Source organism: Chaetodon auriga, chromosome 1 (genome assembly GCF_051107435.1).
Source record: "Chaetodon auriga isolate fChaAug3 chromosome 1, fChaAug3.hap1, whole genome shotgun sequence".
Classification (NCBI taxonomy): Eukaryota; Metazoa; Chordata; class Actinopteri; order Chaetodontiformes; family Chaetodontidae; genus Chaetodon; species Chaetodon auriga.
In genome coordinates this window covers 31,732,052-31,749,130 of record NC_135074.1, presented here as the reverse complement: position 1 = coordinate 31,749,130, position 17,079 = coordinate 31,732,052, and the positions used below count along the sequence as shown (strand labels likewise).

Below are 17,079 nucleotides of genomic sequence, written 5' to 3'. Positions count from 1 at the left end.
TAATCACTGCATGCCAGGACAGAATTGTTTTTCTCAATACATGGAAGAAGGAAGGAAAACAGAGTTTAAGATATTTATTTACAATTGAGAATCCCAATTTAACAATGTATTATACTTTATATGTCCTGAACTCTGGGGCAGATTTTTTTCATTCATCACACAGATGCTACACACTTGTCTCCCACTTGGCTTTCACACACATGCTGTTGAGTAACCTCACCTTGCCATTAGTGCTTGGTGTGTTTTCAGAGTTGTGGTTGACCTCGCTCGTTCCATCTGCCAGCCCTCTCTTCAGGCTGTTCTGCTCCCTGAGGTAAGCCAACTAGAGAAAACACCAGTTTGTTAACACCTTTTCCAGTCAGTCATTTGCTGGTGATACCCATGTAAGCAATTATCTGGTCAACCACTTACCCAAGAGCACCAAACTAGTTTGCTTCCTTTTATAATTTGTGATGTAATTTTTTTCCTTTTCACTAAACCAAGCTGTGTGTGTGTGTGTGTGTGTGTGTGTGTGTGTGTGTGTGTGTGTGTGTGTGTGTGTGTGTGTACGTGGGAAGCGTAGCTAGCAGCTCTGAGTGCCCAGAGCCTGCAGTTCAAACCACAACTATTCTGGTTGCAAACACACATGAATAAGCTGCAGAGTATATATACTCCATGCCACATGGCCGAACAGCAGCGGGACAAAGAGCAAAAAGCTGCCTTGCCCTAGGAAGCGAGGCTACTAATAAAAGCGGAGAGTGGCAAGTGGTGGATTTCATGTGTGTTGGTGTGTACGTGTGTGTGGTCCCAGGCTGATTCCCAGGAACAAAAGATGACCGTAACATGAAGTGCTGTAGCATGAAGCAGAGAGGAAATCTAGGACACTTCCCCAAGATCCTCTGGGCCTTTTGTCAATCTTAATCCCACTCAGGACACCGAGGACTGAAGACTCTACATCCCTGTGCATGCATATGAACACGCGTGTACACACGAGTCGTGAATCCCTGAGATTTAGTGTGAATGCTGAATGTGTGTAAAACAGGAAATTCAGTGCCATTAGGAGCAATGCTAAGTTGGTACGCTGATCACGTCTGCTTTTAAAATGTTGTGTCAGCATCTCCTGGTGTGAAGATCTTTGTCTATTATAAGATAACAGCAGCTGACTGATCGGACTGTCGGGGCAGTTTGAGTCAGAACAGAAGAATCTGGGAAGCATGTCGTTCGTTCCTCCATCGTTCATGCAATGAGTTCTGGTCTCTGCTTCTTACGAACACGGTGTGATACACCTTCACTTCAGAGTTCTGTGAAGATCAACAAGCTGAACTCACTTCTTAAATCAGTGCATCTGGAACACTTGGCTTGCTGTTTCGATAGGATAGGGAATCTGGGTCCTTCTGCACAGAGCTTCCCAATAAATCATAAACACTGCTCCAGTAACGGCTTTTCAGCAGCAATGACAGACTACGGTGGGAACCATCTGTTTCTGCAGCTGAACTGGCAGTGTTCAATTTGGTGTTAAATTTAAGCCTAAACGTGTCACTCACCAGGTGCACATATGCTAACTGTGAGCTGAGCTGAGAATAAAGGAGATGTAAGCACAGGATACAGGTACAGGATTTAAATGCATCACTTTAAGCTGTCCAGTGGTGAAAGTGCCAGTTCACAGATACTTTCACCTAAACTGGAAAGGCTGTGCTGGCGTAGAGCTGGAGAAAATTTCTCTCCAGTAAATTCACTTATTGTCATTCTAAGTTTGCCTACTTCTTTGTGTGAGATGGTGAGCTGTTCCTCCAGAGCGCTGCATCTTTCCAAGGCAACGCGAAGTCGCTCCCTCACCTAAAACACGTGAAACAAATATCAACACACCTGTTCAACTTACCATTTCTCTGTTTTGCAAGTGTCAGAAGTCTGCGCCGCACACACACTTTGAACATACCTTCTCATCGAGGGCTTTGTGGTGTTCGAAAAGTGACTTAAGGGCTTTGAGGACCTCCACTTCACTGGAGACTCCTGCTGGAGACTGAGCCTGTCTCTTCACCACTGTCATCCTCAGACTACGCTCATGGCGAGACACCAGGCACTCCAAGTGCTCCAACAGGAGCTGGATGCACAAAGACAGTGTTCACAGGTTAGAAACCCATCAGGAGGAACTAAATGCACGTTTGACGCCACACTTGCTGAACAAATGTGCACAATCATAGAGCATCACACCGATCAAACTCAGTAAATCACTTTTCAGTTGTTTTTCTGGAGCCGTCACAGAGCTCTGGTGAAACTGTGATTAGTTTAGTGTATTGTTGGAGATATGGTGTTTGTTTACTGAGCCTGGGGTGTGTGTTCAGTTAGGCTGACAGCCACACAACATAAAAATATCACATTTTGTAATTCAAGTTTTCTCCACCTGAATCCACATTTTGGAGTCCAACTTTGAGTAATACTCTCACATTACTGACGTGACTGCTTTTCACTGCCCAACACTGTTTTGGACATTAAGACACTTTTGTATGCAAAGAGTATGAAGAGTAAGCAGGTCATAGTCAAAGACAGTACTGACTGACAGCACACTGGCTGAGGAATGGTCCTGCTCCTGCTCAGCACAAACAGTCTGTAATGGAATTTATTGTCAGTGGTTGAAATATGCTGATGATTGAGCAATTAGCAACGCCCATGACTGGTGACAATGGTTTGGATTAAAGGATAGAAACTGATTTGTCAGCCAGTGTTATGACAACCATCTACACCCAAAACAGAAACATGCAGGAATTTAATGGAGATTTCCAGAAGAGGAGGAAACTAATCTTTCCTCATCAGTGGTGGACAGTGGAAGTCGTGTCCTGCTGGCTGTAAAATGCTTGTTTATTGCACTCTGAGAGCTGGTTTGTCCTAGAAGACTGAGAGACAACTGTGTGTGTGTGAGTACCAGCACATCATACGAACCCGCGTGTTGTTCCTCTCAGCTTTCAGTTCTGCTATCTCCTCCTCCTTCTCCAGAAGCTGCTCCCGGCACAGGTTCACTTCCTTTGTTAACGCAGCAAACTCCTAGAAGACAAACGTGCAGACACAGTAACATGTAACTGCTGATTACTAAGCTCGGCTTTTTCTTGAGGCGCTGTGCTTGAGAAAGACAGAAAGCTGTTGGTGATGTGGAGACCGGGGGTCCTACTACATTACATACAGTCACTACTACATTAATGCTGCCTCTGCTGCTCGACAGCGCAGCTGTTCTGCTGTTTTAGAACGGTCAGTAGCTTCGTCTGATCCTAGCAGCAACCTGCACCTTACACTGCAGGCTGCTGCTATCCTCACAGTCTGAGCTCATCCTCAGACAGAGCAGGTTAAGGCTTCAAATGGGACGTTTTCAGCAATATGACAAGACAAGTATGCAAAGTTCAGCAAACTAGTGTCATAAACATTGCTTTTTATTGATCCAGATCAGCACATGTTAAAGTTGCCCCAAGACCGTTCTTCTTCTGTTCATTGCTGGTGTAAAGACACACACACACACACACACACACACACACACACACACACACACACACACACTTGCCTTTATGGATTACATGCATGGTTGGACCTAAAGAATGTGCCATCCTGATTTTTTGCCCTGTAAAATCTACCCTGAGCAGTGAGGCCTTCTTCCTACGTTTTCTGAGGGTGGGAGATGTGTGTGTATGGGGCTGCGGGGGGGGGGTATGTTGCTGGAACTGATCGTTCTTTTCAGTCACTACCACAACTATTCTCTCTTCCTTCACTCCAGCCTCTGAGCTTTTCCAGCGACTGGCACAGATTCTAAATGAGTAAGTGGGAGTTTTCTATTGGCTACGACCGAGGTCTGCACTCTCTGCTAGCCAATGAGAGAGCGTCAGAGGCAGGCCCAGGGGTAATTACAGAGTGGCTTACTTCCTACATTCCAGAGCAGACGCTGAGGTTGAGTTGTACAGCAACCTTAAGATTTCTCTATGCGTCTATCCACCATTTATGATCCTCTTCTAGTCCATTAAAGTGTCTTAACTCAGTGTTTACGCACACACACAAAAAAATCATACTGAGGAAAAACAAATGGGAGCATGTGGCATTTTGCTTACACATGTTTACAAGTGTGTGTTAAAATAAAGCCATACAGATGCACACATAAGAGGTTCACTATCCATAAAGCAGAGCATGCTGATGCAAAGACATCACTTAATAAAATCTATCAATTATAAAATTCAAATTGCTGCAGATGTTCATTTATTGTTCTAAATAACTGTATTGATTATATATTGGTAATAACTTCACAAAGGAATCAGAAAAAGAAAAAACCTGGACCTTCCTGTGTGTGGTACATGGTTAGAAAAACAAAAATTAGTGGACCATTACAACACTCGCACCCACGGCGTAACACGCACGTGTCTGTGTAAACTGTCTGAATATTGAAAATGAAACCGGCATTTTCACATATGAGACAAAACATCACACAAGGTGGACGTGATAACATGTACAGAGGAATTCAATGCAACACCCTGGAAATAAACACCACCCTAAGTCATGTAGGCCACCTTCTAAAGGAGTGTAGACACACATCAAGCTTCAAATTGGAGTACTCATGTGTGCACTGCATTTTGCATAATCTCTAAATGTACACTGGAAATAAAATTTAAATATGCAGATTGAACACAGCAGAATCATAAGCTTGTATACATGCAAATGCAGCCATGTGCACTCAGGCTGATCCTATGTCTCCCTGCAGCAGGGCAAACTGGTTTACGGCTCAGCAAGTGTAGATGAGCCACATGCTGGTTAGAAGTGGACTGAGCTGCTCTATAAGCCTTAGAACAGGGGAGGGGATTAAGGGGGGGTACACGAATATGTGTGCCAACCTATTAAAGGAACAGTGTGCCAAAACACAAAGGAGCACACAAAAGCTCTTCAGGGATAACTGTAGCCCGCGCTGTCATTTTCTGCACTCAGCCTCACAGAGAAGCACATCCCAGAACCTCCGTGACACTAAGACAGAGACTCGTTTCTGTGCGAGAACACAGTTAAGAAATCTGCCTGACTGGGATGAGCGAAGGAAAATGTGAGCACAGGAACAGCACACATGAGTGAATGTGTCCACACAGCAATGAAACAATACTTCAGACATCATGTCGGCACATGGGCTGGATTTTCACCACAAAATGCATTTTAAAAAAATCTAAATCCCTTTTTATCTTGTTTGCTCCATATTTAACAACCTTTTTGTGTAATATAAAGTAAAAAAAAAAACAACTATTGGTCATGCAGTCTGAAAGAATGAAAGGAAATGAAAACAATGCTTCTACAATAACATGTAAATATGTAACACTGACAGAGTGTAAGATACTGCATAAAGGAGCAAAACTACAGTGACGAGCGTCCGCGCTATTGAATTATGATACGTGCAAGGTGAAAGCAAGAGATGTGTTATATTTTCTGACGTTCTGCCTGTTATCTGTTGGCAGATCAGTTAGAAACAGTGCAGGAGAAGGAGAGACTTCAGCGCAGCTCTGGCAACACGTCAAAAGGGAAGGAGATGAGGAAACAGCGAGGCTCCTCTCCCTCATGTCAGTCGTCAGCACAAGAATGTAAAACAAAGTCCAAACGAAAACATACTTGATGAAACTAAATGTCATTTTGTGGGCTTGTGAAAATCTGTCCTGTCTACTATGACCACTGCTATACCGTAGACTCGTCAATTTAATTACGGAAACTTCGTAACACTAATTTACTCTGAATTTTGTCTCATTGAAACTAAGCTTTCACTTCATGAACTCTCAAACTCTGGCAGCAGATCAGAGCACGGCCACAGCTGAAGAGGGTTGAGAATTAGCTGTTTTTTTCTTTTTTTATTAAGACAGACGTCCTTACATCCAAATTTTTTTTTTTTTCAAAAGTAGAAAAATAAATTCAGAGGGAAATGTGCAGTATCGTGATGAACCTGCACAAAGACATACTGTATGTATGTTCCATGTAAAATAAGTCTGTAGCTATGAACCAAGAGGTTTTCCTATTCACACCTTCTTTCATATGAAGTCTGACCTAATTAGCAAAATATGCTCAACACAGTTTTCCCAGATTCTCTTAAATTTATCCAGTTTCAAGCAGCAAGAGAAAGTCAACTTCTCCATCAAATAAGTATCATGTAAATCAGCCCAGTCCTCAAACTTTGGTGACAGCCTTTTGACTCGCAATTAACATTATCCTGAACAAATGTTTGTCTTCAAAGCTTGTAAATCCTGCATTCAATTTTCCCAAATAAAGCACCTTAAATGTAAGTTTAAGTTTAAATGTAATGTAAGTTTGATCTAAGCAGTGTCTCATTTGCAGGCACCTATAAAAGTGCTGATTAGTTAAACCACACTGATCCTTTAATTCTTGAAAACTTCTGATTTCCTTCCTCTTTAACAGATCCTCACATATCGTAGGTCGTCTTTCTGCCTGGTGCAGATAATCTGATGTTTGTACTTGCACCGTCAGACTTGCTGTACTTGGAGCTGCGATAGGAACCAGTAGGCCTTCGTCCTACATAATGACTTCAGCCGTTCTTAAAAGCTTATAGCGTGTACTGAAATCTGACACTGTGCAGAGGGCATCTGTTCTCCTAGAGGAGGACTCGCTGTCAAAAACTAATTAGACACCACAATGGCTCCTATTCAGAGCTGCTTAGCTTGCTGCCCAAACACACACAGACAGAGAGAAAAAGTCAATCTAAAGGAGCTGACTGAATGTTAGCTTTCACCACATTTTCCCCACATCCCCGTGTCCCGTTCTTTCCATGTCTTGCTTAAATTTTGAACAGGAATGACTTACTTCACGTGCAGCCCGACACATGTTGTCCTGTGGGCTCCATAGCCAGGCTGTGCATACATGAATATCCTGAATTTATTGTTCATATACCATATGTTCTTCTCCTCTTCATAATGCTAATACCACCAAAAAGAGACTGCAGGGAAAGAACATTAGAGGTCATCTGAGTTCCTTCTAATCCACCATGAAGCATAGTTTGTAGAAGCAACGTCTCATTCACTACTTCAGTAGTTTGCTTAATTACTATTCAGTCTCACAAAAGACGGCCATCATAAGCTAGCCGTTCTGTAGCACAGCTCGTCACGGTTGCAAAGACAGATTACATAATGACAGGCCACAGAAACAGTGACAACACCATACCTCCAGACAGGAGATGGAGGTACTTCAGTTCGGTAACATTTATAGATTCCCATGAGCCTCGATTCTGACTTTCTGAAGCATTTTCTGTGAACTGCAAACTCTTAAACTCCTGGCTCGGACAACATGTGAACCGTTTGTGTGTTCTCAATGCCCACCCCTAAAAAAGTCTACGTCATACTGTGTGCATGAAACTACACATATTTGACTAAATCCTATCAATATAAGTTAATGGGCAACAGCCTCACTAAAAAACACTTTTAAAAACCCTCATCTTAGTAGTTTCAGACCACAAACAGCTGCTCTCTTTGACTGTAAAATACATTAAGTGTGCATGGCTGATGGCACTGGATGGGGATATGGACACTGAAAAGGTTAAGGTTTTTTCAGTTACACCTGTCACCTGCCCGGTCCTGACTCCTGACAGAGTCTTCTTAGATGGGCGAGCAGAAAAAGCAACTTCCCATCATAACGAAGAACCAGATAGGTGTTAATCTCAACTTCAGGGGACACGTCGATAACAGAAAAGTGCGAAGCTCATTACTAATTAGGGAAACATGTTTGCCAAGTACACAGTGTGGCCTCAGAAATCTTAACACACTGAAAATATAACTTCAGCATTTTGTTTGGTAAAATCCAAAATAATCAGTGTGAGTGAAGCTCCACTGTGATGGTGATTAAACTGGAGAAAATAAGATCAGCACATGTATCAGCTGCTACATGAAACCTGGTTTCATACAGACAACATCATGAAGAACGTGACAGGATGCAATGAAACTGCAGTAATCTCTGGAGTGAGCACCCATTTCTCCATCCAGTGTCGATGTGTTGGGTTTGACTGTGCTCCAGCGTACATCTCCCATAGGCTTCAACAGAACAGGGACCAAAGTCTGACACCAAGCAGAACACTGTACCGTCGGTCTCATGACAGAACGAATCTTCCTTCTTTCAGACTTTCCTTGGCCTTGTGTCTGTTCCCTTTTAAGTTTCTAATTCAGCTCACATTCAGCAAAAGGCAACACTTGCACTCTGTCACTTTCATGTCACTGTGTGGAACAAGCCAGCCTTTGTCTCTGTCTTACCACTGTGCACTCTCAATTCATGCATTGTGCCACTGACCAGAGTGTAGAATTTGGTCAGTACAGCTTTCAAAATCATGAGCGAAATATCACAAACAACTGCCCAGCTTGACTTTCGTCACACAGACACAATCGCATTTCTGCCGACGATACCAAATGTTTACCAAACCACAGCACCGATACTGAGCTCTCTACCTCTATTTTCTTCCTCTTTTCCTTCTTACAGGCTCTAAAAGTTTCATATCTTGCACAAGAGTTCAAGCCAGACAGAAAACACAACTTTCTCAGCTGTACAAGGTTGAGTTCTGTTCATTAAGCAAGTTCAGTGTTGACAGCAGAAGGACTGAAGCGCTTCCCATCGCGACTTTCATTCAAAATTAAACAGATTTGCACGTCACTGGTCATTATTCGACTGTGCACTTCACAACTGTGGAGACAGGCGAGAAAATAACGGACAGTGATTCATTTCCAGTCTTGTAGATTTCTGAACCACAGCGTTGTGGTATCTGTGTGTCGGGCGACTCGGTGATTGGCTTAGTCCATCGCTAGCTGCATTTTTGGGGGGCAACTTTTTGTTGGTGATGGAACATTGGAAGACTAATCAAGATAGCTTTATTTTGTTTTAATCGAGTTTGAATGAAGCGTGTTTTACAATGAGTTCACAAGACAATCAAGCTTGTCTAAGTTCAGCGAAGGAGGAAAACTTGAATTCAGAAGGTGTACGGTTGCATTTTTCTGTTCAACAAGGAAAACAGGTGTGAGAATATTCCTTTTCTTCATGTTGTAGGAGTTTATGTTGTTTGTTTGTTTGTTTCAGCACTAAACTTTAGCACTAAGACATGACAGTGTCCAACAAGCACTAAATGTCAAAGCAAAGTCAGGTGCAAAGAAAGACAGTTAAATGATGCAGTCGCTGACACAGGATGTCCTACTATCTCACACATAACCCAATCAAATATCGACAAGTAACCAATGATATCAATGAGGGGAGTGGGATGTCAATGGAGCTGCTCTGCCTCGTCTATTTTCTATCCACTGAATTCACATGCTGGATAAAACAGCGTGTATCTGGAGGCAAAAGCATCAGCAGACATCACAGTTTTACACAAAAAACAACACATTAACATCACCAAGTGGAAAAGTCATCAACACAACAACAACGCCCACAACAAACGGTCTACGACACCCACTTGTTTGTCCATATGCTTTGTTTGACTCACACTGAATTTCACTACTTAACAGACAAATGAGAAAAGGACATTTTGGGCTATTTTCTTGCATTTTCCTCATCTACAAAGAGACGAGTTAGGAGAAGACAGCACTTGTCTGAAGTGTCACTTGATAAAGTGTGTGGAAGCAACACCCACCATGTAGATAACTGCTACCACTTCTCCATCTTTTACTGCTTTCACAGAAGTTATAGAAAACAGCTGGAAATTCACCACCAGCAGACAGACACACACACCCACTGAGGCCCACTTCAAGCAAAACTATTACAAGCCTTGGCTGACACAGAAGCACAGAAACTGACTTTGTCACAACATGTGGGCCCTAAAATTGGATTACTAAAGAAATCTATCTGTGCACACATTAAAGCTGGAGTCAGAGAGCTACCCACCAGATGGCACTGGTTGTGGGAGTGTCGGACCAATTAGGCGTGCACACAGAACATGTACGCCAAAAAAATAAAACAAAAAGGAAGAGATAAGCACCATCCAACAGGGCACCGCTGGAGTTTGGAAAAGCTGTTGACGTGAGCAAGCTGCCCTGGAATGTTTGTGCATTCCAGTCGAAGGGTATTCTCACCAGGAGGGAGTGAACAAGGGAGAAATTTGCACCTCCTGTTTACCTCCCAACTCCAGCCCGAAGACCTACTCCCTCCTACGCAACAGTTCAAGATGGCACCAATATCATCTCTAAAGCTCTCTCAAAGTTACCTGGAATGTTAAAGCAATCTACATGCAGTTATCAGGTGGACAGCTACTGTTTCTGTTACTGACACAGCGTTTTGTGCAAGAGCTTTTCGAAAATTCAACCAAGAATTAATAATGAATGTTTAAATCTGCATTCTGTATGGGGGTTTGCCAAGATTTATTTAATGAAAAATAAACATAATAGACGATTAAAGTCAGGATTTAACACAACAACACAAAATAAAGGTTATACAGGGTTGCTAACTCAGGTGGCATAAAAAAGGAGATTGTTTTGAAACAGTATGTTGTCCTCTGCACACTTATTAAATATTCATAAAAAATAAAATACTAATGACGTGAGCAAATTCCTTAGTTCCATAATGTTATTAATCAATTCGTGGAACCAACCGAAAACAGCAAAAAAGGAGTTTTGGATTTGTCATTTACGAGAAAACTACACTGAAAACAAAAGAATGTGACACAGTGTATTAACACCAGATTACAGCATATAAAGTGCTTCTACTTTTTTAACAGCTGGATTTTCTTGCCTTCCAGATACAAATCCCAGGAGGCCTGGCAGACAGCCAGATAATCAGCTGAAAACACCACAGCAGCATAAGCAGCAGTGTGCACACACACATATGAACCCGGCCGACATCATCTGACTGAAGGCCTCGCATACGTCGTGATGAACATGGAGTGGAGGCTAAAATACGGACAGCACTAGATTTACATATTACATTGGCTTCAAGACGGAGATTTTAAATCCTAATAAAACAATAACAAAACAGACCACTGTGGGCATTTTCTTACGCTGTGACTAAAGCCTTTTCAGTTACGCTACTCCATGATTTTTCCGAAATTCGTACCCTTTTATTCCTTTAAAGCAATGCAAGAAAAGACAACTTTGAAAACTCTACACACGTGGATGTTTGTGAGAAAGCTCTCCATCGACAGGATTACAGTCTTAATATCTTCATCTTTTAGTCTGAATAAATCCACGATTCTTTGTCTATAGCTTAGGACAACTGATTTTCCAGGTTCAGTAAATGACTCGACTGACTGGAGGTCGACTGCTCTCACAAGTATTTCATTTTTTATGCATTTTGACAGATTACATTTATCAATCTGTTCCAGTGGTCAATAAACTGTCAACCACGGTATTAAATTCTAAGCATGAACACTTGAGAAATAATGATGATGACAGTTTGACTGTGCAGTGTGTGCACAGTCGGGTAGCTTCTGACTATTACTTCACAGAGCACATAAACATGGTTTAAGTAGTTCGCCTTCAATGCGGTCATCAATTCAACATCCATAAACACAAAATGTGAACGCTAATGTTGATGAGGCTTTACTTTTCCATATATTTACTCTGCACTACATTAAGTGTCAGCTGAATGAACCGGAGTCCGAACACAATGTCTGAATGTTTGGACTGTGGATGTAGTTTTCCTGGCTGTTCAACACAGAGCTGCAAATAAAAGCCTGACATCCCACAAGTGTGTTTAACATCAGTTCTGACCATCTAATGTTCCAGTAAAGTTGGGATACTATCAGTTCGAGCACTGTGTAATCTGCTCTGCTTTCTATGTGCAGTGGTCCCTCATAATCCACGGACCTCTCTACTGTCAGTATTGTGACCTATCATTCGATCGCTCACACTCTCTACGCCTCATGGTTGCCTTGTGCTCTCTTAACAAAATGTGAAACAAATCCTGAAAACACAGCGCCTTGAAGTTATACACTGGATGCATATTCATCCAAAACTACAACAACGCTTAACTGATTACCAGCCTCTTATGCATCATTAAAAACAGGAAACCTGATCCCTTTGTTTTAAATATAAGACCTTGGAAGGTAGAAACATGAGTCATTAATCTAACAAAGACCTGCAAGCAGATGGACAAAGACAGGATCACTATTCATCCCACGTTACGTTACACAAGTAGTAGAAACAGAAGCACGGCTGTAAAAGTCTAATTACTATAATGGCATGATGGATTATTAATTACATGCACAGTGCACATGAACAATATGAGAAAGCAACAGTGCAAAGTTTTTGTGTTTTGAAAAATACGTAAAATACTGTAATCATGTAGCACATCATCACTGTTTGAGGCAAAAATCCACTAGACACAAATCTGTCTGCTCTGAATATGGTTGTGATCAGTCGTCATGTTATTAGACTAGACTACTCATGAAAAATGAACACAGTAAAATGGCTTATAGCATTCCAGGGTGAGTCTAATTTGCCTTTGTGCACACCCCACTGCACCTTGCAATCAGTCGTCCATACAAGTCCCCAAAGCATACTAGACTCTGGTATCACTTTCTCTCCTGTGGGAGCCAAAGATCTGTAAGAGCTGTCATCTAAAAGTGAGATTTACACTTTGGCTGACAGAGCAGCAAGGAGCCACGCAGGGAGGGCTGTCTGCAGGGAGCTGCTATTTTTCTATTCAAATAAGATTACAACGCACACTTTTTTCATTAGTGTGAACCTTTTTTTTTTTTACATTACAGATGTTCATGACACTCAAATGCGAGTCTTGACCTTTACAAGCTGAGACTTGACAGATATTAGCTTTATAGGGCAGCGTGGTAGGATGGTTATCATCTCACAGTATACATCATCATATTATCATCCAACTCTACTGCAGGGGTCTCTCTGAAAACTGACATGGTCTCTCTCACTTACCTGTGGCAAAGCAGTGTTAAGTTGTCTCTGCAGTGAGTCCCTTTCATGGCTAACTTCGTGCAGTTTGCCCTGGGTCAAGCCCAGATTCTCCTGAGTCTCTCTCAGGGTGTCAAGAAGACGATCCCTCTCCTCCAGCATGGACACCATCAGCGACTCAAAGTGACCCTCTGAGTCCGACTGCAGCGGGGAGCCAGAGCCTCGACGACCATTGCCGCCTCCCCCGCCGGGCCCTTCGGCCTCACTGATGGTGGGCATCACCTCGCACATCATCTGCAACAATGGTTGGAACAGAGCAGGGCCGAAGCAGACAGCAGGAGAAGAGACAGTTTGGAGTTAGAGGGGAACAAGAACTACGAGGGCAAGACAAGACTGGGAAAAGTTGTCGCAGACATAGTGAACTACGACATTTCACTAATTAGACATCTGAACTGCACAGACCTTTCTCAATGCAGACATTTTTACTTATTATAGCAGGAAAAGCAGGGGTGGAATTAATGACATTAACGATGGCTCAGTTCCATAAGTGTCCCAGTGAGTTACTCAAGCAAACTAGCGTGCACAATAGCATTGCCCTAGAACTGGCTAATCTAAATGGAATGCAGTTGTTATTAAGATAACTGAAACACCTGCATTTTATGCAATGAGAGTTCAGTTTGTGTAATGTGGGATTCCACTAATGTCTGCAACAGCCAGAAATTGGACATTTGTTTTTATTCATTCTCCTCCCCAAAAGCTACGCCAACGAACACCAGAACATGTGCTTAACAATGGTGAAAAAGTTATTACTATAACCAAATAATTGTGGACAAACCTGCATGAGAACATTACTCATTCATGCCTCAAAAATTACAAATAACTGTAAGTACTAAACAGAGGTGGTTCAATGTCAATTGAAGTGGCTTTAAATCCGTCTTGAATTTCATCATGTATTTAATGTTATGAAGCAGAGCCTCTTTCAACAGACTTGAAATGACACAGAAGACAGTTCGCCGGTTTAAAAGTACACCTCCAAAGTGATTTAATCAGTGCACTTTGCAGACACCAAAGCACTGGCCATTACAGCCAGACTACTACTACTTACTGACTGAGCAAAAGGGAAAATCAGTTAAACCTGCTTACTGATTGTTACCAATGGTTAACTAGTGGTGAAATAAACTCTCCCACTGTAAACAGTCGAGTAAACCGACCCTGATGTAGTTCAGAAAAGAACAGAGACTGTTAAATCAATCACAGGCAACAAAAAAGCAGTGTTGTCTGGAGCTGTTTGAGTAAACACTGCATCTAACAGCAGCTGGGCAGGAAGGTCTGGGGAATTAGAACCACTCTCCACACCAAGGAGCTTAGGTCCTGTAGACAGGCTGCGAGACAAAAATCCAAGAATCATGTGAGCTGGATTTAACATACCTACAAGGAACAACAATTTACAAATTGGAACGAGTCCAGTAGGAACTTAGTGGCAGTCAGAGTCGCCCCTTCGTCTTATTCTTTGCATCGCCTGAGATGCCAAAAGCCATTTGCTTTCAGAAACCACTGCGCTCGGGTCAGTGCACCAGCATTCAACTGTATCCTTCCAGCAACTGAGTTAAAACGCTGGATCATACCTGTTATATGCGAATTAGCCACACAAAAGAAAATCCTTAATTAACTCCTATTACAAACTGTTTCACATGATAAACACTGTTTCTGGCAGAAGGAGCCAAACTTAACCTAATTTACCAGAAGCAAAATACAAAACCAACGCTTCATATTGAGGTCAAGCCACTCAGGCTCAACAATGTTCATGAGGGGGAGGGTCACTCAGCATCCATGAGAGGGAGTGACAGATGGTGGCTCCAGAGTAACTTAGCACAGGCATCCCATACGTCAAAAAGTAAAGATGACAAACCACAATCTGGAGGCAGGACATGGGGCAGTCTTAAACAGGCTTACACTTAAACCTCTTCAACCACTTATTACACAGGAGCAACGTTGGATTATTTCACATGAAACAGCAATGATCCAGGGAAAGCAAAAATTTGACATGCCAGAAGACTGAGGGCACCAGCACTAGTGACTCAGTTAAATTGTCACTTGTTTTGTGCAATTATAAGCGCATTTACAAGTATGAAGCTACTCAGGCTTTAACTTTAGACATACTTGACCTTGTGACATTATAAAACTGTGGTGTGGAACAAAGTACATTGAGCCTAAGACAAAAACTCAAGTATAGTTCAATCAGTGTCACACATAACACATCTGAAAATATGGTTGATCACTTCCAACACGAAACTATAACTTACGCCTCATGTTGTGTTCACGTGTGTCTGTATCTCACCTTTGAAGAACAACGTTATTCCAGATACCGTTGTAAATCCACGTTAATTTATGATGCCAAGTAAACGTCAACAAAGGCCAGGTGAGTTACTCCAATTTCTGCTATAACCGTGTCAAGCTTCACAAATATCCACAGTCATTCAGAGGATAGAAATTCCATTCAGACGCTGGGATGCATTAAGGCTGTGAAAAGTCTTCTCGGTGAAAAAAAGGGATAATATCCTAAAGGCCTCAAAGCGAAACCCACATAAAGTGAGCAGGGGGCAGTATTCCAAGTTTGGCCGGCTAACTTAACGTTAGCAAGCTAGCATTAAGTAAGCTGGTGATTCGATGATTGCATATCTGGATTTGGAAGTAAAGTGTCTATCTTCGCTTATCAAAACAAATGACCATCCTCGAAAATAAAGTTCAACATCTCGAATATAACATTACATAACGGGTACATAAGCGATGGTACAGTTAGGTGACGTGGAAACAGTTGTAGCCTGGCTAGCATTAGCTAATTTGAAGCAGAGTTCTTTGGCTTGAAATCAGTTTAAAGTCGACCGCTAGCCAACGTTAGCTACTAGCCAGCTAGGTAGCTAACACTTGCTAGTTTCATATACTTAGCTAAGATAACGCCAGGCAGTGTTCTAAGGATAAGCTCTATTTCGTATAAAAGTAGACAATGTCATAAAATATCTCATAACTGTTTGCCTTTTATTATCGAAAATACTTTAAAAAGTTTTAAAAATCTGAAATAGGTCTCCAAAGCTCTGCTGAACTGATTAATCTATCAAGTAACGTTAGCGCATCAGCTAACGTTAGCTTCCCGTCGATTCGGTGGAGTCGCGTCACCACATCACTGCTCGACTCGAAAACTTCCAGCTAACATTGAACGTTAGCGAGGTTTTGGTCCGTTTGGAAAATCCAAACCACAAACACAAACTTATATTCCCTTGGTTTCCGTCCGAGTTTATGGTGTTCTCTCGGTATTTCCAACAAAAGGTCCGTCGCTCCGATCCTTCCCTGTCGCCTCTGCCTGCCAGCCTCGGCAGTCGGGACAGCCAATGATGAGCTCTGAGCCGCTAGCACTTCTCATTAGCCTGGTAGTCGACGGGAAGAGAGCGCTCCACGGGCTGGCAACAGGAGGAAAGGGAACATCAGCAGCGCTTTCAGGTCCGGTAGGAATCTGAGGCTTCACGCAGGTAAATCCACACAGCTGCAATTACCAGCAGAAGTTTTATTGATTATGTATTTGTTTCACATCCGCTGTCTCAAAACAGGCGATCAGTTATGTGGGTGTATAATGTAATCTATTATATATCAGTAATTACAACATGTAAGAATGTAGCAATGCATTGTATGCTGCATTCAAGACATCCACCCACAAAACGTGTCTAACATAAAACAACAAAGATGAATAAAAGCAGCGTAATGTGATTGAAAAACAAAAGTGTACATTTTAACGCTTTGGATTAAGATGGAAATAACTTAAAAAACCTTCTGAATTCACTTCGATAAATCTATAAATGACATGAAGCAAATGTGTGGGAGGAGGGTTTAATGGATCCTTCTTCCAAATAATATGTTGAGTTTATTAGCACTAAAACATCTGACCTACATTCAGCTGTTGCAGTTGAAACTGCTGATAAAACAAAACGTTTCGAAGTCCCACTCACAACAACAAGAACAGTCGCGCCATCTTGTGGTCCTTCAACGCAACACATGCTGTATTTATAGCCTGATGCTGAATGTGAAATAATGCGTCTAAATATTAAATAAAAAGACATTTTTCATGGCTGAAATGGCACTTTATTATTAGTTTTTTTTCCAGAACTTCGAAGAAACGGAGGGTTTCATTCTCCATCTTATTTTGCTTTTTTTTTAAAAATCCCTGTTTTCATGTTCATTCTGTCTTTCTTTTTGTAAGGCACTTGGTACATGTAATTTC

General features: G+C 42.0%; 1 protein-coding gene across 16 annotated transcripts in view; it reads right to left on the bottom strand.

Annotated features, from left to right (window-relative positions):
- The window catches only part of ppfia1 (PTPRF interacting protein alpha 1), a 37,398-nt gene extending 21,178 nt beyond the window's left edge, over positions 1-16,220 (bottom strand). For all 16 annotated transcript variants that reach the window (XM_076735186.1, XM_076735215.1, XM_076735175.1 and 13 more), the window contains exons 1-6: positions 15,148-16,220; positions 12,834-13,103; positions 2,917-3,018; positions 1,916-2,080; positions 1,741-1,815; positions 221-322 (exon numbers count right to left, since the gene is read on the bottom strand). In XM_076735186.1, coding sequence (XP_076591301.1) covers positions 221-322; positions 1,741-1,815; positions 1,916-2,080; positions 2,917-3,018; positions 12,834-13,103 — 714 coding nt within the window. In that variant the 5' untranslated portion in view covers positions 15,148-16,220. The remainder of the gene's footprint in view (positions 1-220; positions 323-1,740; positions 1,816-1,915; positions 2,081-2,916; positions 3,019-12,833; positions 13,104-15,147) is intronic.
- Positions 16,221-17,079: the final 859 nt, after the last annotated feature.